General features: G+C 52.8%; 1 protein-coding gene across 1 annotated transcript in view; it reads right to left on the bottom strand.

The window, feature by feature from the left end:
• LOC134434561 (adenylate cyclase type 3-like) overlaps positions 1–24,055 on the bottom strand; it is a 36,435-nt gene extending 12,380 nt beyond the window's left edge. The window contains 6 exon segments of the mRNA XM_063183231.1: positions 4,471–4,633; positions 6,434–6,592; positions 12,443–12,570; positions 15,090–15,201; positions 20,708–20,838; positions 24,025–24,055. Of these exon segments, the coding sequence (XP_063039301.1) occupies positions 4,471–4,633; positions 6,434–6,592; positions 12,443–12,570; positions 15,090–15,201; positions 20,708–20,829 (684 nt within the window). The 5' untranslated portion in view covers positions 20,830–20,838; positions 24,025–24,055.
• Between the last annotated feature and the right edge of the window lie 79 nt (positions 24,056–24,134).

Raw genomic sequence — 24,134 nt, 5'->3', positions numbered from 1 at the left:
AGTGTCACCCACCACACCGTTGACACGATCATTGACAATGTCCCCACACCCGTGTCCCCATTGTCCCCAGCAGTGTCACCACACCATGGGACGAGGTCAGTGACAGACACGGTCACCTTGAGTGTCCCCACACACATGTCCCCATTGTCCCTGTTGTCCCCAGTGTCCCCAGCTGTGTCACCCACCACGCCGTTGATGCCATCAATGACAATGTCCCCACACCCATGTCCCCGTGTCCCCTCCATTGTCCTCCCATTGTCCCCATTGTCCCCACCATGTCACTCACCATGCTGTTGACACGATCATTGACAATGTCCCCACTCCCGTGTCCCCAGTGTCCCCACCATTGTCCTCCCATTGTCCCCATTGTCCCCACCACGTCACTCACCATGCTGTTGACGCCATCATTGACAATGTCCCCACACACATGTCCCCAGTGTCCCCATTGTCCCCATCAGTGTCACTCTCCACGCCACGGGACAGAGTCAGTGACAGACATGGCCACCCTGGCTGTCCCCACTCCCGTGTCCCCGTTGTCCCCATCACTGTCACTCTCCATGCCATGGGACAGGGTCAGTGACAGACATGGTCACCTTGAGTGTCCCCACTCCCGTGTCCCCAGTGTCCCCATTGTCCCCATCACTGTCACTCTCCATGCCACGGGACAAGGTCAGTGACAGACATGGTCACCTTGAGTGTCCCCACTCCCGTGTCCCCAGTGTCCCCAGTGTCCCCATCAGTGTCACTCCTCACGCCATGGGACACGGTCAGTGACAGACATGGCCACCCTGGCTGTCCCCACTCCGGTCAGTGACAGACATGGCCACCCTGGCTGTCCCCACTCCCGTGTCCCCAGTGTCCCCACCAGCGTCCCTGGTGTCCCCCCATTGTGTCACTGCTGTCACTCACCACGCCATGGACACAATCACTGGCAAGGTCTCCCCACCCCCCATGTCCCCAATGTCCCCACCACTGTCCCCAGTGTCCCCAGTGTCCCCACCACTGTCCCCAGTGTCCCCAGTGTCCCCATCGCTGCCACTCACCACGCCATTGACGTGATCATTGGCAATGTCCCCATACCCCAGTGTCCCCATTGTCCCCACTGGTGCCACTCACCACACCATTGACACAATCAATGTCAACGTCCCCATTGTCCCCCCCATTGTCCCCACTGTGCCCGTTGGTGCCACTCACCACGCCATTGACACAATCAATGTCAATGTCCCCACACCCATGTCCCCAGTGTCCCCATTGTCCCCCCCATTGTCCCCAACAGTGCCACTCACCACACCATTGACACAATCAATGTCAACGTCCCCATTGTCCCCCCCATTGTCCCCACTGTGCCCGTTGGTGCCACTCACCACGCCATTGACACAATCAATGTCAATGTCCCCACACCTCACACCTCATGTCCCCATTGTCCCCACTGTGCCCGTTGGTGCCACTCACCACGCCATTGACACAATCAATGTCAATGCCCCCACACCCATGTCCCCATGGTGTCCCCAGTGTCCCCACTGGTGCCACTCATCACACCATGGGACACCATCAGTGTCAATGTCCCCACACCCATGTCCCCAGTGTCCCCATTGTCCCCCCCATTGTCCCCAACAGTGCCACTCACCACACCATTGACACAATCAATGTCAATGCCCCCACACCCATGTCCCCCCATTGTCCCCACTGTCCCCACTGGTGCCACTCACCACACCATGGGACACCATCAGTGTCAATGTCCCCACAGCCATGTCCCCAGTGTACCCACCATTGTCCCCACTGGTGCCACTCACCACTTCATTGACACAATCGATGTGAATGTCCCCACACCTCACACCTCATGTCCCCATTGTCCCCACCATTGTCCCCGTTGTCCCCACTGGTGCCACTCACCACGCCATTGACACAATCAATGTCAACGTCCCCATTGTCCCTCCCACTGTCCCTGCTGGTGCCACTCACCATTCCATTGACACAATCAATGTCAACGTCCCCATTGTCCCCCCCATTGTCCCCACCGGTGCCACTCACCACGCCATTGACACAATCAACGTCAATGTCCCCACAGCCATGTCCCCATTGTCCCATTGTCCCCACTGTCCCCGTTGGTGCCACTCACCACGCCACTGACACAATCAATGTCAATGTCCCCACAGGCATGTCCCCCCATTGTCCCCACTGTCCCCGTTGGTGCCACTCACCACGCCATTGACACAATCAATGTCAATGTCCCCACACCCATGTCCCCATGGTGTCCCCAGTGTCCCCACTAGTGCCACTCATCACACCATGGGACACCATCAGTGTCAATGTCCCCACACCCCACAGCCATGTCCCCATTGTCCCCACCATTGTCCCCATGGGTGCCACTCACCACGCCATTGACACAATCAATGTCAATGTCCCCACACCTCACACCTCATGTCCCCAGTGTCCCCACCATTGTCCCTCCCACTGTCCCCAGCAGTGCCACTCACCACGCCATTGACACAATCAATGTCAATGCCCCCACACCCATGTCCCCATGGTGTCCCCAGTGTCCCCACTGGTGCCACTCATCACACCATGGGACACCATCAGTGTCAATGTCCCCACACCCATGTCCCCAGTGTCCCCATTGTCCCCCCCATTGTCCCCAACAGTGCCACTCACCACTTCATTGACACAATCAATGTGAATGTCCCCACACCTCACACCTCATGTCCCCAATGTCCCCACCAATGTCCCCATTGGTGCCACTCACCACACCATTGACACAATCAATGTCAATGTCCCCACACCTCACACCTCATGTCCCCAGTGTCCCCACCATTGTCCCCGTTGTCCCCACTGGTGCCACTCACCACGCCATTGACACAATCAATGTCAATGTCCCCACAGCCATGTCCCCATGGTGTCCCCCCCACTGTCCCCACTGTCCCCGTTGGTGCCACTCACCACGCCACTGACACAATCAATGTCAACGCCCCCACACCCATGTCCCCCCACTGTCCCCACTGGTGTCACTCATCACACCATGGGATACCATCAGTGTCAATGTCCCCACACCCCACAGCCATGTCCCCATTGTCCCCACCATTGTCCCCATGGGTGCCACTCACCACGCCATTGACACAATCAATGTCAACGTCCCCATTGTCCCTCCCACTGTCCCTGCTGGTGCCACTCACCACGCCATTGACACAATCAATGTCAATGTCCCCACACCTCACACCTCATGTCCCCATTGTCCCCACCATTGTCCCTCCCACTGTCCCCAGCAGTGCCACTCACCACGCCATTGACACAATCAATGTCAACGTCCCCACAGGCATGTCCCCCCAGTGTCCCCACTGGTGCCACTCACCACACCATGGGACACCATCAGTGTCAATGTCCCCACACCCCACACAGATGTCCCCAATGTCCCCACCAATGTCCCCACTGGTGCCACTCACCACTCCACTGACACAATCAATGTCAATGTCCCCACAGCCATGTCCCCATGGTGTCCCCAGTGTCCCCACTGGTGCCACTCATCACACCATGGGACACCATCAGTGTCAATGTCCCCACACCCCACAGCCATGTCCCCAGTGTCCCCACCACTGTCCCCGTTGGTGCCACTCACCACTTCATTGACACAATCAATGTCAACGTCCCCATTGTCCCTCCCACTGTCCCTGCTGGTGCCACTCACCATTCCATTGACACAATCAACGTCAATGTCCCCATTGTCCCCCCCATTGTCCCCATTGGTGCCACTCACCACGCCATTGACACAATCAATGTCAATGTCCCCACACCCATGTCCCCCCAGTGTCCCCACTGTCCCCACCGGTGCCACTCATCACACCATGGGACACCATCAGTGTCAATGTCCCCACACCCCACATACCCAGTGTCCCCAGTGTCCCCAGTGTCCCCACCACTGTCACTCACCACGCCATTGACATGATCATTGGCAATGTCCCCACCATTGTCCCCACTGTCCCCACTGGTGCCACTCACCACGTCATTGACACAATCAATGTCAACGTCCCCAATGTCCCTCCCATTGTCCCCACTGTCCCCATTGGTGCCACTCACCACGCCATTGACACAATCAATGTCAATGTCCCCACAGCCATGTCCCCATGGTGTCCCCAGTGTCCCCACTGGTGCCACTGGTGCCACTCACCACGCCATTGACACAATCAATGTCAATGTCCCCACAGCCATGTCCCCACTGTCCCCACTGTCCCCGTTGGTGCCACTCACCACGCCATTGACACAATCAATGTGAATGTCCCCAATGTCCCTCCCACTGTCCCCGTTGGTGCCACTCACCACGCCATTGACACAATCAATGTCAATGTCCCCAATGTCCCTCCCACTGTCCCCGTTGGTGCCACTCACCACGCCATTGACACAATCAATGTCAATGCCCCCACAGCCATGTCCCCATGGTTTCCCCCCATTGTCCCCACTGTCCCCACCGGTGTCACTCACCACGCCGTTGACGCCGTGCCGCAGCCCCTGCTTGGGGACCACCACCAGGTAGGTGACGATGCCCTTGTCCCTCAGGTAGTCGCAGCGGGAGCCGCCCTCGCCCGGCTCCACCTCGAACTCTCCCTTGAGGCAGTCCACGGTGCTCTGCGAGATGTGCACGCGCCTGCCGCGGCCACCGCGCGTCACCTCGGCGTCACCTCGGTGTCACCCACCACGCCGGTGACACCATCACTGGCGATGTCCCCACACCCCACACCCACGTCCCCCCATTGTCCCCGTTGGTGCCACTCACCACACCGTTGGCACAATCAATGGCAATGTCCCCACACCCCATGTCCCCATGTCCCCACCGTGTGTCACCTCGGCGTCACCTCGGTGTCACCCGCCACGCCGGTGACACCATCACTGGCGATGTCCCTCTGCCCCACACCCCATGTCCCCACATTGTCCCCATTGGTGCCACTCACCATGCTGTGGGACAAAATCAGTGGCAATGTCCCCACACCCCATGTCCCCACCACTTGTCACCTCGGCGTCACCTCGGTGTCACCCACCACGCCGGTGACACCATCACTGGCGATGTCCCTCCGCCCCACACCCCATGTCCCCACATTGTCCCCATTGGTGGCACTCACCATGCTGTGGGACAAAATCAGTGGCAATGTCCCCACACCCCATGTCCCCATGTCTCCACCGTGTGTCACCTCGGTGTCACCTCGGTGTCACCCGCCACGCCGGTGACACCATCACTGGCGATGTCCCCACACCCCACACCCACGTCCCCCCATTGTCCCCGTTGGTGCCACTCACCACACCGTTGGCACAATCAGTGGCAATGTCCCCACACCCCATGTCCCCATGTCCCCACCATTGTCCCCACCTGTGCCGTTCACCACACTGTTGACATGATCAGTGGCAATGTCCCCACACCCCATGTCCCCACCAGTGTCCCCATTGTCCCCATTTGTGTCACTCACCACACCATTGACGCAATCAGTGGCAATGTCCCCACACCCATGTCCCCAATGTCCCCCCCATTGTCCCCATTTTGCCCATTGGTGTCACTCACCACGCCGTTGGCACAATCAGTGGCAATGTCCCCACACCCATGTCCCCAGTGTCCCCATTGTCCCCAATATCCCCAGTATCCCCATTGTCCCCAGCATTCCTGGTGTCCCCAGCACTGTCATTCACCACCCCAGTGTCCCCAGTGTCCCCAATATCCCCATTGTCCCCAGTGTCCCCATTGTCCCCATTATTCCTGGTGTCCCCACCACTGTCATTCACCACCCCAGTGTCCCCAGTATCCCCATTGATTGTCCCCAGTATCCCCAGTGTCCCCATTGTCCCCATTGTCCCCAGCATTCCTGGTGTCCCCACCACTGTCATTCACCACCCCAGTGTCCCCAGTGTCCCCACCACTGTCACTCACCATGCCATTGACGCGATCATCGGCAATGTCCCCACACCCATGTCCCCAGTGTCCCCACCATTGTCCCCAGTATCCCCAGTATCCCCAGTGTCCCCAGTGTCCCCAGTGTCCCCAGCATTCCTGGTGTCCCCACCACTGTCATTCACCATCCCAGTGTCCCCAGTGTCCCCACCACTGTCACTCACCATGCCATTGACAGTGTCCCCATACCCATGTCCCCATTGTCCCCCCATTGTCCCCATTTTGCCCATTGGTGTCACTCACCACGCCGTTGGCACAATCATTGACAATGTCACACCACCCATGTCCCCAATGTCCCCATTGTCCCCATTGTCCCCAATATCCCCAGTATCCCCAGTGTCCCCATTGCCCCCAATATCCCCAGTATCCCCAGTGTCCCCATTGTCCCCATTTTGCCCATTGGTGTCACTCACCACGCCGTTGGCACAATCATTGACAATGTCACCCCACCCATGTCCCCAGTGTCCCCAGTGTCCCCAGCGGTGCCACCATCGGTGTGGGGACACTCACCCGGGGATGCCGCCCGCCTCCATCTTGTTGGCCACGGTGACGTCGGTGGACCAGACGTCGTACTGCCAGCGCTTCTGGCCCAGCACGCCGCCGAGCACCGCGCCGCTGTGCACGCCCACGCGCATGTCCACGGCCGTGTGCGTGCGCTCCCGCACCGAGCTGGGACACGGGGACATCGTGGGGACATCGTGGGGACACCGTGGGGACATGGGGATTGTCACCGGGAATGGGGAATGTCCACCAGGACTGGGCAATGGGGAATGTCCACGGCCGTGTGGGTGCGCTCCCGCACCGAGCTGGGACACGGGGACATCATGGGGACATCGTGGGGACATCGTGGGGACATCGTGGGGACATGGGGATTGTCACCAGGAATGGGCAATGGGGAATGGGGAATGTCCACGGCCGTGTGCGTGCGCTCCCGCACCGAGCTGGGACACGGGGACATCATGGGGACATCGTGGGGACACCGTGGGGACATGGGGATTGTCACCAGGAATGCGGAATGGGCAATGGGGAATGTCCACGGCGGTGTGCGTGCGCTCCCGCACCGAGCTGGCACACGGGGACATCATGGGGACATCGTGGGGACACCGTGGGAACATGGGGATTGTCACCAGAAATGGGGAATGGGGAATGTCCACGGCGGTGTGGGTGTGCTCCCGCACCGAGCTGGGACACGGGGACATGGGGACACCGTGGGAACATGGGGATTGTCACCAGGAATGGGCAACGGGGAATGTCCACGGCGGTGTGGGTCCGCTCCCGCACCGAGCTGGGACATGGGGACATGGGGACATCATGGGGACACCGTGGGGACATGGGGATTGTCACCAGGAATGGGGAATGGCCACCAGGAATGGCCATGGTCACCAGGAATGGGCAATGGGGAATGTCCACGGCCGTGTGGGTGAGCTCCCGCACCGAGCTGGGACATGGGGACATCATGGGGACATCATGGGGACATCGTGGGGACACCGTGGGGACACCGTGGGGACATGGGGATGGTCACCAGGAATGGGGAATGGCCACCAGGAATGGCCATGGTCACCAGGAATGGGGAATGGGGAATGTCCATGGCAGTGTGTGTGCGCTCCCACACCGAGCTGGGACATTGGGGACATCATGGGGACATTGTGGGGACACCGTGGGGACATGGGGATTGTCACCAGGAATGGGGAATGGCCACCAGGAATGGCCATGGTCACCAGGAATGGGCAATGGGGAATGTTCACGGTGGTGTGGGTGCGCTCCCACACCGAGCTGGGGCATGGGGACATTGGGGACACCGTGGGGACATGGGGATTGTCACCAGGAATGGGCAATGGGGAATGTCCACGGCCGTGTGGGTGCGCTCCCGCACCGAGCTGGGACATGGGGACATCGTGGGGACACCGTGGGGACATTGTGGGGACATGGGGATTGTCACCAGGAATGGCCATGGTCACCAGGAATTGGGAATGTCCACCAGGAATGGGGAATGGCCACCAGGAATCGCCATGGTCACCAGGAAAGGGCAATGGGGAATGTCCACGGCGGTGTGCGTGCGCTCCCGCACCGAGCTGGGACATGGGGACATTTGGGACACCGTGGGGACACCATGGGGACATGGGGATTGTCACCAGGAATGGGGAATGGCCACCAGGAATGGGCAACAGGGAATGTCCACGGCCGTGTGCGTGCGCTCCCGCACCGAGCTGGGACACGGGGACATCATGGGGACATCGTGGGGACACCGTGGGGACATGGGGATTGTCACCAGGAATGGGGAATGTCCACGGCGGTGTGGGTGCGCTCCCGCACAGAGCTGGCACACGGGGACATCGTGGGGACATCGTGGGGACACTGTGGGGACACCGTGGGGACATGGGGATTGTCACCAGGAATGCGGAATGGGCAACGGGGAATGTCCACGGCGGTGTGGGTGTGCTCCCGCACCGAGCTGGCACACGGGGACATGGGGACACCATGCGGACATGGGGATTGTCACCAGGAATGGCCATGGTCACCAGGAATGGGCAATGGGGAATGTCCACGGTGGTGTGGGCGCGCTCCCGCACCGAGCTGGGACATGGGGAGATGGGGACATCATGGGGACACCATGGGGACATGGGGATTGTCACCAGGAATGGGGAATGGGGAATGGCCACGGCCGTGTGGGTGCGCTCCCGCACCGAGCTGGGACATTGGGGACATCATGTGGACATTGTGGGGACATGGGGATTGTCACCAGGAATGGGCAATGGGGAATGTTCACAGTGGTGTGCGTGCTCTCCCACACCGAGCTGGGACATGGGGGCATGGGGACACCGTGGGGACATGGGGATTGTCACCAGGAATGGGGAATGGCCACCAGGAATGGCCATGGTCACCAGGAATGGGCAATGGGCAATGGGGAACGTCCACGGCCGTGTGGGTGCGCTCCCGCACCGAGCTGGGACATGGGGACATCATGTGGACATTGTGGGGACAGCGTGGGGATTGTCACCAGGAATGGGGAATGGGGAATGTCCACGGCGGTGTGCGTGCGCTCCCGCACCGAGCTGGGACATGGGGACATCATGGGGACATTGTGGGGACACCATGGGGACATGGGGATTGTCACCAGGAATGGGGAATGGCCACCAGGAATGGCCATGGTCACCAGGAATGGGCAATGGGGAATGTCCATGGCAGTGTGTGTGCGCTCCCGCACCGAGCTGGGACATGGGGACATCATGGGGACATTGTGGGGACACCGTGGGGACATGGGAATGGGGAATGTCCACGGTTGTGTGTGTCCTCTCCTGCACCGAGCCGGGACACCATGGGGACACCACGGGGACACCATGGGGACACCATGGGGACAGGGAATGGTCACAGGGACCGGGATTGGCCACCGGGAATGGGGAATGTCCACGGTGGTGTGTGTGCGCTCCCGCAGCAAGCTGGGACACCATGGGGACACCATGGGGACACCATGGGGACACCATGGGGACATCGGGAGCGGCCGTGGGAACCAGGAGGGGTCACAAGGGCTGGGAATGGCCGTGGGGAAGGGGGATGGGGAAGGGCCGTGGGCAACGTCAGCACACAGAGAGGAGCGTCCGCAGGGAATGCAAACAATCCTCGGAATGAGGAACATTCCGGCAACACTCACACCCCAAGGCCGTCCTGAATTCCCCTTCCCGTTCCTCAATTCCCATTCCCATCCCAATTCTCATCCCCATTGCCATGCGCATTCCCAATTCCCAATGCCCCATTCCCAATCCCCAATTCCCAATCCTAATCCCCAGTTCCCAACCCCAATTCCCAATTCCCCATTCCCGTTCCTCTTCCCATTCCCATCCCAATTCTCATTCCCATTCCCATTCCCATTCCCATTCCCATTCACATTCCCATTCCCATTCACATTCCCATTCCAATTCCCATCCCATCCCATCCTATCCCATCCCATTCTCATTCTGATTCCCATCCCATCCCATCCCAATTCCCATTTCCATTCCCATTCCGTTTCCATTCCCATCCAAATTCCCAATCCCCAACTCCCAATTCCCAATTCCCAATTCCCAATTCCTATCCCCATCCCATCCCAATCTCCAATCCCCAATTTCCGTTCCCAAATCCCAATCCCCCCAATCCCCAATCCCCAATCTCCAATCCCAATTCCAAACTCCCAATTCCCAATTTCCCATTCCCAATTCCATCCATGGATCCCATCCCAATTCGTAATTCGCAGTTCACAATTGGCAATTCCCAGTTCCCAATTCTCATTCCCAATTCCCAATCCCCAATCCCCAATCCCCATCCTCATCCCAATCCCCATTCCCATTCCATCCCAAATCCCATTCCTATCCCATCCCAATTTCCATCCCAATCCCATTCCCAACCCCCAATTCCCAATTCTCAGTTCCCAATTTCCAATTCCCATCCCAATTCCCAATCCCCATTTCCCATCCACGGATCCCATCCCAATTTGTAATTCCCAATCCCCAATTCCCAATCCCCAATCCCCAATTCCCATCTCATCCCATGGATCCCCAATCCCAAATCCCCAAATCCCTTACGCGATGGCGTCGACCATGGCCAGCCCCATGCGGATGGAGCACGCCGCGTGGTCCTCGCGGAATTCCCAATCCCCAATCCCCAATTCCCAATCCCCAAATCCCCCATTCCCAAATCCCAATTCCCCAATTCCCAATTCATTCCCAATTCCCAATTCCTAATTCCCAATTCCCAATTCCCATCCCCATCCCATCCCAATCTCCAATCCCCAATTTCCGTTCCCAAATCCCAATCCCCCCAATCCCCAATTCCCAATCCCCAATCCCCAATTCCCGTTGAATTCCCGTTGAATTCCTGTTGAATTCCTGTTGAATTCCCATAGAATTCCCGTAGAATTCCCGTTTCCCTTACGCGATGGCGTCGACCATGGCCATCCCCATGCGGATGGAGCACGCCGCGTGGTCCTCCCGGAATCCCCAATCCCCAAATCCCAATCCCCAGTCCCCAATCCCCAATCCCCAAATCCCAATCCCCAATTCCCAATCCCCAAATCCCCAAATCCCAAATCCCCAAATCCCAATCCCCAAATCCCCAATCCCCAATCCCCAATTCCCAAATCCCCAATCCCCAATCCCCAAATCCCAATCCCCAATCCCAATCCCCAATTCCCGGTGAATTCCCATTGAATTCCCGTTGAATTCCCACAGAATTCCCGTGGAATTCCCGTTTCCCTTACACGATGGCGTCGACCATGGCCAGCCCCATGCGGATGGAGCACGCCGCGTGGTCCTCGCGGAATTCCCAATCCCCAAATCCCAATCCCCAGTCCCCAATCCCCAAATCCCCAAATCCCAAATCCCCAAATCCCAATCCCCAATCCCCAATTCCCATCCCAATCCCCAATTCACATTCCCATTCCATCCCAATTCCCATTCCCATTCCAATCCCATTCCCAACCCCCAATTCCCAATTCCCAACTCCCAACTCCCAACTCCCAACTCCCAATCCCCAATTCCCAATTCCCAATTTCCCATTCCCAATCCCATCCATGGATCCCATCCCAATTCGTAATTCGCAATTCACAATTGGCAATTCCCAGTTCCGAACCCCCAATTCCCAATCCCCAATTCCCAATCCCCATTTCCAACCCCATCCCAAATCCCATCTCATCCCATTTCCATTCCCATTTCCAATTTCCCATTTCCCATTTCCCATTTCCCATTTCCCATTCCGCATTCCAATCCCAATTCCCAATCCCCAAATCCCCAAATCCCAAATCCCCAAATCCCAATCCCCAATTCCCAATTCCCAATCCCCAATCCCCAATCCCTAATTCCCGCTGAATTCCCGCTGAATTCCCGTTGAATTCCTGTTCAATTCCTGTTGAATTCCCGTAGAATTCCCGTAGAATTCCCGTTTCCCTTACGCGATGGCGTCGACCATGGCCAGCCCCATGCGGATGGAGCACGCCGCGTGGTCCTCCCGGAATCCCCAATCCCCAAATCCCAATTCCCAATCCCCAAATCCCAATCCCCAATTCCCAGTTCCCAATTCCCAATCCCCAATCCCCCAATCCCCCAATCCCCAATCCCCAAATCCCAATCCCCAATCCCCCAATCCCCCAATCCCCAAATCCCAAATCCGAAATCCCAAATCCCCAATCCCCAATCCCAATCCCCAAACCCCAATTCCCAATCCCCAAATCCCAATTCCCAATCCCCAATCCCAATCCCAATCCCCATTCCCAATCCCCAGTCCCCAAATCCCAAATCCCAAATCCCAAATCCAAATCCCCCAATTCCCCAATTCCCGAATCCCAAATCCCGTGGAATTCCCTTTTCCCTTACGCAATGGCGTCGACCATGGCCAGCCCCATGCGGATGGAGCACGCCGCGTGGTCCTCCCGGAATCCCCAATCCCCAATCCCCAAATCCCCAATTCCCAATCCCCAATCCCCAATCCCCAATTCCCAATTCCCAAATCCCCAAATCCAAATCCCAAATCCCAAATTCCCGTTTCCCTTACGCGATGGCGTCGACCATGGCGAGCCCCATGCGGATGGAGCACGCCGCGTGGTCCTCGCGGAACTCGGGCAGGCCGCAGATGCAGTAGTAGCAATCCCCCAGGATCTTGATCCGCAGCTGGTGGTGCCTCTGGGAAACGCCGGAATGCCCGGGAAAAAATTAAAAAAAAAAATTCCTCAAAATCGTCCCCGGAATTCCCAGGAAAAATAAAAAAAAAATTCCCGAAATCGTCCCCAGAATTCCCGGAAAAAAATAAAAAAAAAAAAATCCCCAAAATTGTCCCCGGAATTCCCGGGGAAAAAAAATTCCCAAAATTGTCCCCGGAATTCCCGGGAAAAAATTAAAAACAAATTCCCAAAATTGTCCCCGGAATTCCCGGGAAAAAAAAACCAAATTCCCAAAATTGTCCCCGGAATTCCCGGAAAAAAAAAAAAAAAAATTCCCCAAATTGTCCCCGGAATTCCCGGGAAAAATAAAAAAAATTTCCCGAAATCATCCCTGGGATTGCTGGGAAAAAAAAAACAAATTCCCAAAATTGTCCCCGGAATTCCCGGGAAAAAAGAAACAAATTTCAAAAATTGTCCCTGGGATTCCCGGGAAAAATAATGAACAAATTCCCAAAATTGTTCCCGGAATTCCCGGGAAAAAAAGAAAAAAATTCCCAAAATTGTTCCCGGAATTCCCGGGAAAAATAAAAAAAATTTCCCGAAATCATCCCTGGGATTGCTGGGAAAAAAAAAACAAATTCCCAAAATTGTCCCCAGAATTCCCGGGAAAAAACCAACAAATTCCCAAAATTGTCCCCGGAATTCCCGGGGAAAAAAAAAACAAATTCCCAAAATTGTCCCCGGAATTCCCGGGAAAAATTAAAATAAAATTCCAAAAATCGTCCCTGGAATTCCTGGGGAAAAAAAAAATTCCCAAAATTGTCCCCGGAATTCCCGGGAAAAATAAAAAAAAATTCCCCAAATCGTCCCCGGAATTCCCAGGAAAAAAAAACAAATTCCCAAAATTGTGCCCGGAATTCCTGGAAAAAAATTAAAAAATTTCCCAAAATTGTCCCCGAAATTCCCAGGAAAAAAAGAAAAAAATTCCCAAAATCGTCCCTGGGATTCCCGGGAAAAAAAAAAAACTAATTCCCAAAATTGTGCCCGGAATTCCTGGGAAAAAAAAAAATTCCCAAAATTGTCCCCGGAATTCCCGGGAAAAAAAGCGCCAGGATTTATTTTGGGGGGGAATTCCGGGGATTTTTCTTTGGGAATTCTGGGAATCTCGTGGGAGGAATTCTGCGGATTTTTTTCTGGGAATTCTGGGGATTTTTGGGTTAAATTCCGGGGATTTTTTGGGAGGAATTCCCGGAATTTTTTTTGAATTTTAGGGGATTTTTTTCTGGGAATTCCGGGGATTTTTGGGGGGAAATTCCAGGGATTTTTGGGGGGAAATTCCGGGGATTTTTGGGAGGAATTCTGGGATTTTTGGGGGGAATTCCGGGGATTTTTGGAGGGGGGAATTCCAGGAATATTTTTGGGGAAATTCCTGGGATTTTTGGGAGGAAATTCCTGGAATTTTTTTCCAGGAATTCTGGGGGGTTTTGGGAGGAATTTTGGGGATTTTTTCTGGGAGGAATTACTGGAATTTTTGGGGGCAATTCTGGGGATTTTGGGGATGAATTCCAGGAATTTTTTCAAGGAATTATGGAGGCTTTTGGGAGGAATTCCGAGTATTTTTGGGGGGAATTCTGGTGATTTTTGGGAGGAATTCCTTTAATTTTTTGGGGAATTCTGAGGAGTTTTGGGAGGAATTCCTGGATTTTTTTTTTTCCAGGAATTCTGGGGGGGTTTGGGAGGAATTTTGGGGATATTTTTGGGGAAAATTCTGGGAGTTTTTGGGGGGGAATTCCAGGGATTTTTGTGGGAAATTCCAGGGATTTTTTGGGGAAATTCTGGGGATTTTTTGGGGGGAATTCTTGGAATTTTTTGGGAGGACTTTCGGGAATTTTTTGGGGGGGAAATTCTGGGGATTTTAGGGAGGAATTCTGGGGATTTTGGGGGGAATTCCAGGAATTTTTTCAAGGAATTATGGAGGGTTTTTGGGAGGAATTCTGAGTATTTTTGGGGGGAATTCTGGTGATTTCTGGGAGGAATTCCTGGAATTTTTTTGGGGAATTCTGAGGAGTTTTGGGAGGAATTCCTGGATTTTTTTTTCCAGGAATTCTGGGGGGGTTTGGGAGGGATTTTGGGGATATTTTTGGGGAAAATTCTGGGAGTTTTTGGGGGGGAATTCCAGGGATTTTTGTGGGAAATTCCAGGGATTTTTTGGGGAAATTCTGGGGATTTTTTGGGGGCAATTCTTGGAATTTTTTGGGAGGACTTTCGGGAATTTTTTGGGGGGGAAATTCTGGGGATTTTAGGGAGGAATTCTGGGGATTTTGGGGGGAATTCCAGGAATTTTTTCAAGGAATTATGGGGGGTTTTGGGGAGGAATTCCGAGTATTTTTGGGGGGAATTCTGGTGATTTTTGGGCGGAATTCCTGGAATTTTTGGGGGAATTCTGAGGAGTTTTGGGAGCAATTCCTGGAATTTTTTGGGGAGGAATTCCTGGCATGTTTTTTTCAGGGATTTTTGGGAATTCTGCGCTTTGGGACTCACGGCGGCCAGCTTGTCGAAGCGGGCGAAGAGCTCGTTGAGGAGCTTGACGAGCTCCTGGGCGCTGCAGGACGACGAGAGCTGCGTGAAGCCCACGATGTCGGCGAAGAGGATGCTGCCCACGGAAACGATTCCCATCAATCCCGGCCCCACAAACACGTCCCAGGCACCCCAAAAAATTCCCAGACGTGGGGGAACTCAATTCCAGCCTCCCGAACCTCATCCCAACCTCCCCACGCACTGGTTTACCCACAAAAAATATCCTGGATCTGGGCAAAACGATGCTCTGCGAACTCAATCCCAAATTCCTCATTCTTGTTTTCCCCAAAAAAAAATATCCTGGATGTGGGGATACAAACGCAATCCCAAATTTCCTCATTCGCGGTGTTTTCCCCATTAAAAAATAATCTGGGATTTGGTGAAAATGGCACTCGACAAACTCAATCCTGAATTCTTCATTCCCATTTTCCAAAAAAATAAATAAAAATCCCGAATTTGGGGATAAATAATCAATCCCAATTTCCTCATTCCCAGTTTTTCCAAAAATAAAGAAATCCTGGATTTGGCAGCACAAACTCAATCCCAAATTCCTCACTCCCAGTTTTTAAGAAAATAAAGAAATCCTGGATTCGGCAACACAAACTCAATCCCAAATTTCCTCATTCCTGTTTTTCCCCACAAAAATAATCTGGGATTTGGTGAAAATGGCACTCGACAAACTCAATCCTGAATTCTTCATTCCCATTTTCCAAAAATAAATAAATAAAAATCCCGGATTTGGTGACACAAACTCAATCTCAAATTTTTGGAAACATTTTCCCCGCGGAGCAGGGGAATTTTGGGGAATTTCCGTGGTTTTTTCCAGGAGCGTTTTCCACTCGGAATTGGGGAATTTTGGGAATTCCCAGCAATTTTCTGGGAGCATTTTCCACCCTGGAATTTTGGGAATTCCCACTGTTTTTCCTGGCAACATTTTCCACACAAAACGGGGAATTTTGGGAATTCCCAATGGATTTTCTGGGAACATTTTCCACTCTGGAATTTTGGGAATTCCCACCCGTTTTCCTGGACCATTTTCCACGTAGAATTGGGGAATTTTGGGAATTTCCAGCAATTTTCTGGGAACGTTTTTCACCCTGGAATTTTGGGAATTCCCACTGTTTTTCCTGGCAACATTTTCCACACAAAACGGAGAATTTTGGGAATTCCCACTGGGTTTTGTGGGAACGTTTTCCACCCTGGAATTTTGGCAATTCCCACCGTTTTTCCGGGAATGTTTTCTCTGTGGAACGGAGAAATTCAAGGAATTCCCAGCGGTTTTCTGTGAACATTTTCCAGGCAGAACGGGGGGAATTTTGGGAATTCCCAATGGTTTTTCTGGGAATATTTTTCACCCTGGAATTTTGGGGAATTTCCGTGGTTTTTTCCAGGAGCGTTTTCCACTCAGAATTGGGGAATTTTGGGAATTCCCAGCAATTTTCTGGGAGCATTTTCCACGTGGAATGGGAGGATTTTGGGAATTCCCAGCAATTTTCTGGGAACGTTTTCCACCCTGGAATTTTGGCAATTCCCACTGTTTTTCCTGGCAACATTTTCCACACAAAACGGGGAATTTTGGGAATTCCCACTGGGTTTTGTGGGAACGTTTTCCAACCTGGAATTTTGGCAATTCCCACCGTTTTTCCGGGAATGTTTTCTTTGTGGAAAGGAGAAATTCAAGGAATTCCCAGTGGTTTTCTGGGAACATTTTCCAGGCAGAACGGGGGGAATTTTGGGAATTCCCAATGGGTTTTCTGGGAATATTTTTCACCCTGGAATTTTGGGGAATTCCCTGTGGGTTTTTTCCAGGAGCGTTTTCCACTCGGAATTGGGGAATTTTGGGAATTCCCAGCAATTTTCTGGGAACATTTTCCCGGCAGAACGGGGGGAATTTTGGGAATTCCCAATGGGTTTTCTGGGAACAATTTCCACCCTGGAATTTTGGGAATTCCCACTGTTTTTCCTGGCAACACTTTCCACACAAAACGGGGAATTTTGGGAATTCCCACTGGGTTTTGTGGGAACGTTTTCCAACCTGGAATTTTGGCAATTCCCACCGTTTTTCCAGGAATGTTTTCTCTGTGGAAAGGAGAAATTCAAGGAATTCCCAGCGGTTTTCTGGGAACATTTTCCAGGCAGAACGGGGGGAATTTTGGGAATTCCCAATGGGTTTTCTGGGAATATTTTTCACCCTGGAATTTTGGGAAATTTCCGTGGTTTTTTCCAGGAGCGTTTTCCACGCAGAATTGGGGAATTTTGGGAATTCCCAGCAATTTTCTGGGAGCATTTTCCACGTGGAATGGGAGGGAATTTTGGGAATTCCACTGGGTTCTGTGGGAACAATTTCCACCCTGGAATTTTGGGAATTTCCACCGTTTTTCCTGGCAACATTTTCCACACAAAACGGGGAATTTTGGGAATTCCCAGCAATTTTCTGGGAACATTTTCCACCCTGGAATTTTGGGAATTCCCACCGTTTTTCCAGGAATGTTTTCTGTGGGGAAAGGAGAAATTCAAGGAATTCCCAGTGGTTTTCTGGGAACATTTTCCAGGCAGAACGGGGGGAATTTTGGGAATTCCCAATGGGTTCTCTGGGAATATTTTTCACCCTGGAATTTTGGGGAATTCCCTGTGGGTTTTTTCCAGGAGCGTTTTCCACTCAGAATTGGGGAATTTTGGGAATTCCCAGCAATTTTCTGGGAGCATTTTCCACCTGGAATGGGAGGGAATTTTGGGAATTCCCAGCAATTTTCTGGGAACGTTTTCCACCCTGGAATTTTGGCAATTCCCACTGTTTTTCCTGGCAACATTTTCCACACAAAACGGGGAATTTTGGGAATTCCCACTGGGTTTTGTGGGAACGTTTTCCACCCTGGAATTTTGGCAATTCCCACCGTTTTTCCGGGAATGTTTTCTCCGTGGAAAGGAGAAATTCAAGGAATTCCCAGTGGTTTTCTGGGAACATTTTCCAGGCAGAACGGGGGGAATTTCGGGAATTCCCAATGGGTTTTCTGGGAATATTTTTCACCCTGGAATTTTGGGGAATTCCCGTGGTTTCTTCCAGGAGCGTTTTCCACGTAGAATTGGGGAATTTTGGGAATTCCCAGCAATTTTCTGGGAACGTTTTTCACCCTGGAATTTTGGGAATTCCCACTGTTTTTCCTGGCAACATTTTCCACACAAAACGGGGAATTTTGGGAATTCCCAGCAATTTTCTGGGAACATTTTCCACCCTGGAATTTTGGGAATTCCCACCATGTTTTTCTGGGAATGTTTTCTGTGGGGAATTTTGGGGATTTTGAGAATTCACGGTGGTTTTCCAGAGAAATTTTCCTGTGCAAGAATGGGAGGGAATTTTGGGAATTCCCACTGTTTTTCCTGGCAACATTTTCCACGCAGAACGGGGAATTTTGGGAATTCTCAATGGGTTCTGTGGGAACGTTTTCCATCCTGGAATTTTTGGAATTCCCACCCTTTTTCTGAGAACGTTTTCCACGCAGAATGGGAGGATTTTGGGAATTCCCAGCAATTTTCTGGGAGCATTTTCCACCTGGAATGGGAGGGAATTTTGGGAATTCCCAATGGGTTCTCTGGGAACGTTTTCCACCCTGGAATTTTGGGAATTCCCACTGTTTTTCCTGGCAACACTTTCCACACAAAACGGAGAATTTTGTGAATTCCCAGCAATTTTCTGGGAACATTTTCCACCCTGGAATGGGAGGGAATTTTGGGAATTCCCAATGGGTTTTGTGGGAACATTTTCCACCCTGGAATTTTGGCAATTCCCACCGTTTTTCCGGGAATGTTTTCTTTGTGGAAAGGAGAAATTCAAGGAATTCCCAGTGGTTTTCTGGGAACATTTTCCAGGCAGAACGGGGGGAATTTTGGGAATTCCCAATGGGTTTTTTGGGAATATTTTTCACCCTGGAATTTTGGGGAATTTCCGTGGTTTTTTCCAGGAGCGTTTTCCACTCAGAATGGGGGAATTTTGGGAATTCCCAGCAATTTTCTGGGAGCATTTTCCACGTGGAATGGGAGGGAATTTTGGGAATTCCCACTGGGTTCTCTGGGAACATTTTCCACCCTGGAATTTTGGGAATTTCCACCGTTTTTCCTGGCAACATTTTCCACACAGAACGGGGAATTTTGGGAATTCCCAGCAATTTTCTGGGAACATTTTCCACCCTGGAATTTTGGGAATTCCCACCATGTTTTTCTGGGAATGTTTTCTGTGGGGAATGAGGGGATTTTGAGAATTCGCGGTGGTTTTCCAGAGAAATTTTCCTGTGCAAGAATGGGAGGGAATTTTGGGAATTCCCACTGTTTTTCCTGGCAACATTTTCCACACAGAATGGGGAATTTTGGGAATTCCCAATGGGTTTTCTGGGAACGTTTTCCACCCTGGAATTTTGGCAATTCCCACCGTTTTTCCGGGAATGTTTTCTTTGTGGAAAGGAGAAATTCAAGGAATTCCCAGCGGTTTTCTGTGAACATTTTCCAGGCAGAACGGGGGGAATTTTGGGAATTCCCAATGGTTTTTCTGGGAATATTTTTCACCCTGGAATTTTGGGGAATTTCCGTGGTTTCTTCCAGGAGCGTTTTCAACGCAGAATTGGGGAATTTTGGGAATTCCCAGCAATTTTCTGGGAACGTTTTCCACCCTGGAATTTTGGGAATTTCCACTGTTTTTCCTGGCAACATTTTCCACACAAAACGGGGAATTTTGGGAATTCCAGCAATTTTCTGGGAACATTTTCCACCCTGGAATTTTGGCAATTCCCACCGTTTTTCCGGGAATGTTTTCTTTGTGGAACGGAGAAATTCAAGGAATTCCCAGTGGTTTTCTGGGAACATTTTCCTGGCAGAACGGGGGGAATTTTGGGAATTCCCAATGGGTTTTCTGGGAATATTTTTCACCCTGGAATTTTGGGAATTCCCGTGGTTTTTTCCAGGAGCGTTTTCCACGCAGAATTGGGGAATTTTGGGAATTCCCAGCAATTTTCTGGGAACGTTTTTCACCCTGGAATTTTGGGAATTCCACTGTTTTTCCTGGCAACATTTTCCACACAGAACGGGGAATTTTGGGAATTCCCAGCAATTTTATGGGAACATTTTCCACCCTGGAATTTTGGGAATTCCCACCATGTTTTTCTGGGAATGTTTTCTGTGGGGAATGAGGGGATTTTGAGAATTCACGGTGGTTTTCCAGAGAAATTTTCCTGTGCAAGAATGGGAGGGAATTTTGGGAATTCCCACTGTTTTTCCTGGCAACATTTTCCAGGCAGAACGGGGGGAATTTTGGGAATTCTCAGTGGGTTCTGTGGGAACGTTTTCCATCCTGGAATTTTGGGAATTCCCACCCTTTTTCTGAGAACGTTTTCCACGCAGAGTGGGAGGATTTTGGGAATTCCCGGTGGTTTTCCTGCCACCGTTTCCCGCACAGAAAGGGGTGGATTTTTGGGGAATTTTGGGGGATTTTTTCCGGGAATTTTTTTCCGGGAATTTTTTCCTGGGAATTTTTTTCCGGGAATTTTTTTCTGGGAATTTTTTTTCCCGGGAATTTTGTTGGGGAGGCTGCTCACCTGACGTTCTCGTGTCGGTACATGTACATGGTGTTGAACTGCTGCAGCTCCTTCTGGCTCGGGTCCTTCTTCATGTCCTTCAGCATCTCGTCCGCCACGTGCTTGGGCAGGATGGACAGCATCAGCCGCTCCTGCAATTCCCGGGGGGAGGGAGGAAAAAACGTCGGGAATTCCGCGGGAAAAGGCCGGGAATCGTAGGGGAAAATGTTGGGAATTACAGGGAAAAAATTAGGAATAATGGGGAAAAAAACGTGGGGAATTACAAGGAAGAAATCAAGAATTTGGGAACGGCCCAGTGTCCCTGTCCCCATTCCTGATGATTCCCATGTCCTTGTCACCATTCCCAGGGAACGGCCCCGTGTCCCTGTCCCCCATTCCCAAGGAAAGTCCCCATGTCCCTGTCCCCATTCTCAGGAGGAGATTCTCGTGTCCCTGTCCCCATTCCCAAATAACAGCTCCGTGTCCCTGTCCCCATTCCCAGATGGAAACTCCCAGTGTCCCTGTCCCCATTCCCAAGGAGCGGCTCCGTGTCCCTGTCCCCATTCCCAGGAAACAGCCACATGTCCCTGTCCCCATTCCCAAGAGGAAATTCCTTGTGTCCCTGTCCCCATTCCCAGGAGGAAATTCCCGTGTCCCTGTCCCCATTCCCAGATGGAAACTCCCAGTGTCCCTGTCCCCATTCCCAAGGAACAGCTCTGTGTCCCTGTCCCCATTCCGAGGGAACAGCCCACATGTCCCTGTCCCCATTCCAAGGAGGAGATTCCCGTGTCCCTGTCCCCATTCCCAAGGGACGGTTCCATGTCCCTGTCCCCAATTCAAGGGAAAGGCTCCGTGTCCCTGTCCCCATTCCCAGGAGGATATTCCTGGTGTCCCTGTCCCCATTCCCAATGAATGGCTCCATGTCCCTGTCCCCAATCCCAGGAGGAAATTCCTGGTGTCCCTGTCCCCATTCCCAAATAACCGCTCCGTGTCCCTGTCCCCAATCCCAGGAGGAAATTCCTGGTGTCCCTGTCCCCATTTTTAGGGAACGGCCCTGTGTCCCTGTCCCCATTCCCGGGAGATTCCCAAGGAACGGCTCCCTGTCCCCATTCCCAAGGAACAACTTCGTGTCCCTGTCCCCATTCTCAAGAGGAGATTCCTGTGTCCCTGTCCCCATTCCCAGGAGGAAATTCCCAGGGTCCCTGTCCCCATTCCCAAGGAACAACCTCATGTCCCTGTCCCCATTCCCAGGAGGAGATTCCCCATGTCCCTGTCCCCATTCCCAAGGGACGGCTCCGTGTCCCTGTCCCCAGTCCCAGGAGGAAATTCCCCTATCCCTGTCCCCAGTCCCAGGGAACAGCCCCGTGTCCCTTGTCCCCAGTCCCAGGAGATTCCTGAGGAACGGCTCCATGTCCCTGTCCCCAGTCCCAGGGAACAGCCACATGTCCCTGTCCCCATTCCCAAGAGGAAATTCCCATGTCCCTGTCTCCATTCCCAGCATGAGATTCCCGTGTCCCTGTCCCCATTCCCAAATAACAGCTCCGTGTCCCTGTCCCCATTCCCAGGGAACGGCCCCGTGTCCCTGTCCCCATTCCCAGGAGGAAATTCCTGGTGTCCCTGTCCCCATTCCCAGGAGGACATTCCCGGCCTTTCCCAGCTCCCCAGTCCCTGCCTGGCTCAGCCCACAGATTTCCTGGTGGGAGCAGGGATGGAATCCGCTCCAGAATCCATCCGGGATTTTGGGATCGCATTCCCACCTCCCACCCGAATCCCAAAATCCCTCTGGGTATCCTGGCCCCATTCCCAATCCCATTCCCACCTGGCATCCTGTTCCCACCTCCCACCACCATGATCCCAAAATCCCTCTGGGTATCCCGGGCCCATTCCCGATCCCATTCCCGGGCCCATTCCTGATCCCATTCCCGCCCGGCGCCGTGTTCCCACCACCCAGCACAATCCCAAAATCCCGCTGGCCATTCCAACCCCATTCCCATTCCCATTCCCAATCCCATCCCCACCCCATTCCCATCCCAATCCAGTTCCTGTTCCTCATCTCGTTCACAATCCCATTCCCATTCCCATTCCCAATCCCATTCCCATCCCCAATGCCATTCCCATTCCCATTCCCAATCCTGACCCCATTCCTAATCCCATTCCCAACCCCACCCATTCCCATTCTCATTCCTGACCTTGTTTGCAACCCCATTCCCAATCCCATTCCCCATCGCCATCCCATTCCCATTCCCAATCCCGTTCTCACTCCTTTCCCATTCCCAATCCCATCCCCATTCCCATCCCCAATCCCATTCCCATTCCCCATCGCCATCCCATTCCCATTCCCAATCCCATTCTCACTCCATTCCCATTCCCAATCCCATCCCCATCCCCATCCCCATCCCCAATCCCCATTCCCAACCCATTTCCCAATCCCATTCCTGATCACGGTCCAGTCCCATTCCTATTCCTATTCCTATTCCTATTCCTATTCCTATTCCTATTCCTATTCCTATTCCTATTCCTATTCCTATTCCTATTCCTATTCCTATTCCTATTCCTATTCCTATTCCCATTCTCACTCTATTCCCATTCCCTTCAACAATCCCAATCCCAATCCCATTCCATCCCAATCCCAATCCCAAACCCATTCCATCCCATTCCCAATCCCAATCCCATTCCCATTCCCATCCGAATGCCATCCCCATCCCCATCCCCATTTCCCGATCCCAATTCCCACAATTCCCGCCATGTCCCCACCTGCTGCTGACTCTGCTCCTCCAGGTTGAGTTTGACCCCAATCCCATCCCATCCCATTCACATTCCCATTCCCAATCCCAATCCCAATCCCATTCCATCCCCATTCCCAATTCTCAATCTCATTCCCAATCCCCATTCCCATTCCCAATTCCGAATTCCCGCATTCCCGCCATGTCCCCACCTGCTGCTGTCTCGCCTCCTCCAGGTTGAGTTTGACCCCAATCCCATCCCAATCCCAATCCCAAACCCAAACCCAATCCCAATCCCATTCCCATTCCCAATCCCATTCCCAATCTCAATTCCAATCCCAAATTCCCGATCCAATCCCCACATTCCCGCCGTCCATCCATCCCCACCTGCTGCTGACTCTGCTCCTCCAGGTTGAGTTTGACCTCAATCCCATCCCCATCCCATCCCCATCCCATCCCCAATCCCAATGCCAACCCTATTCCCATTCCCATTTCCAATCCTAAATTCCCAATCCCAAATCCCCAATCCCAAATCTCAATCCCCATTCCCAATCCCATCCCCATCCCCATCCCCAATCCCCAATCCCAATCCCCACATTCCTGCCATGTCCACACCTGCTGCTGGCTCTGCTCCTCCAGGTTGAGTTTGACCCCAATCCCATCCCCAATCCAATCCCATTCCCATTCCCAATTCCATTCCCAATCCCAATCCCAATTCCATTCCA

The sequence above is a fragment of the Melospiza melodia genome, unplaced genomic scaffold, assembly GCF_035770615.1.
Source record: "Melospiza melodia melodia isolate bMelMel2 unplaced genomic scaffold, bMelMel2.pri scaffold_418, whole genome shotgun sequence".
Lineage (NCBI taxonomy): Eukaryota > Metazoa > Chordata > Aves > Passeriformes > Passerellidae > Melospiza > Melospiza melodia.
Note: the sequence above shows the minus strand (reverse complement) of the source record. Positions and strands in the feature narration are given on the sequence as shown.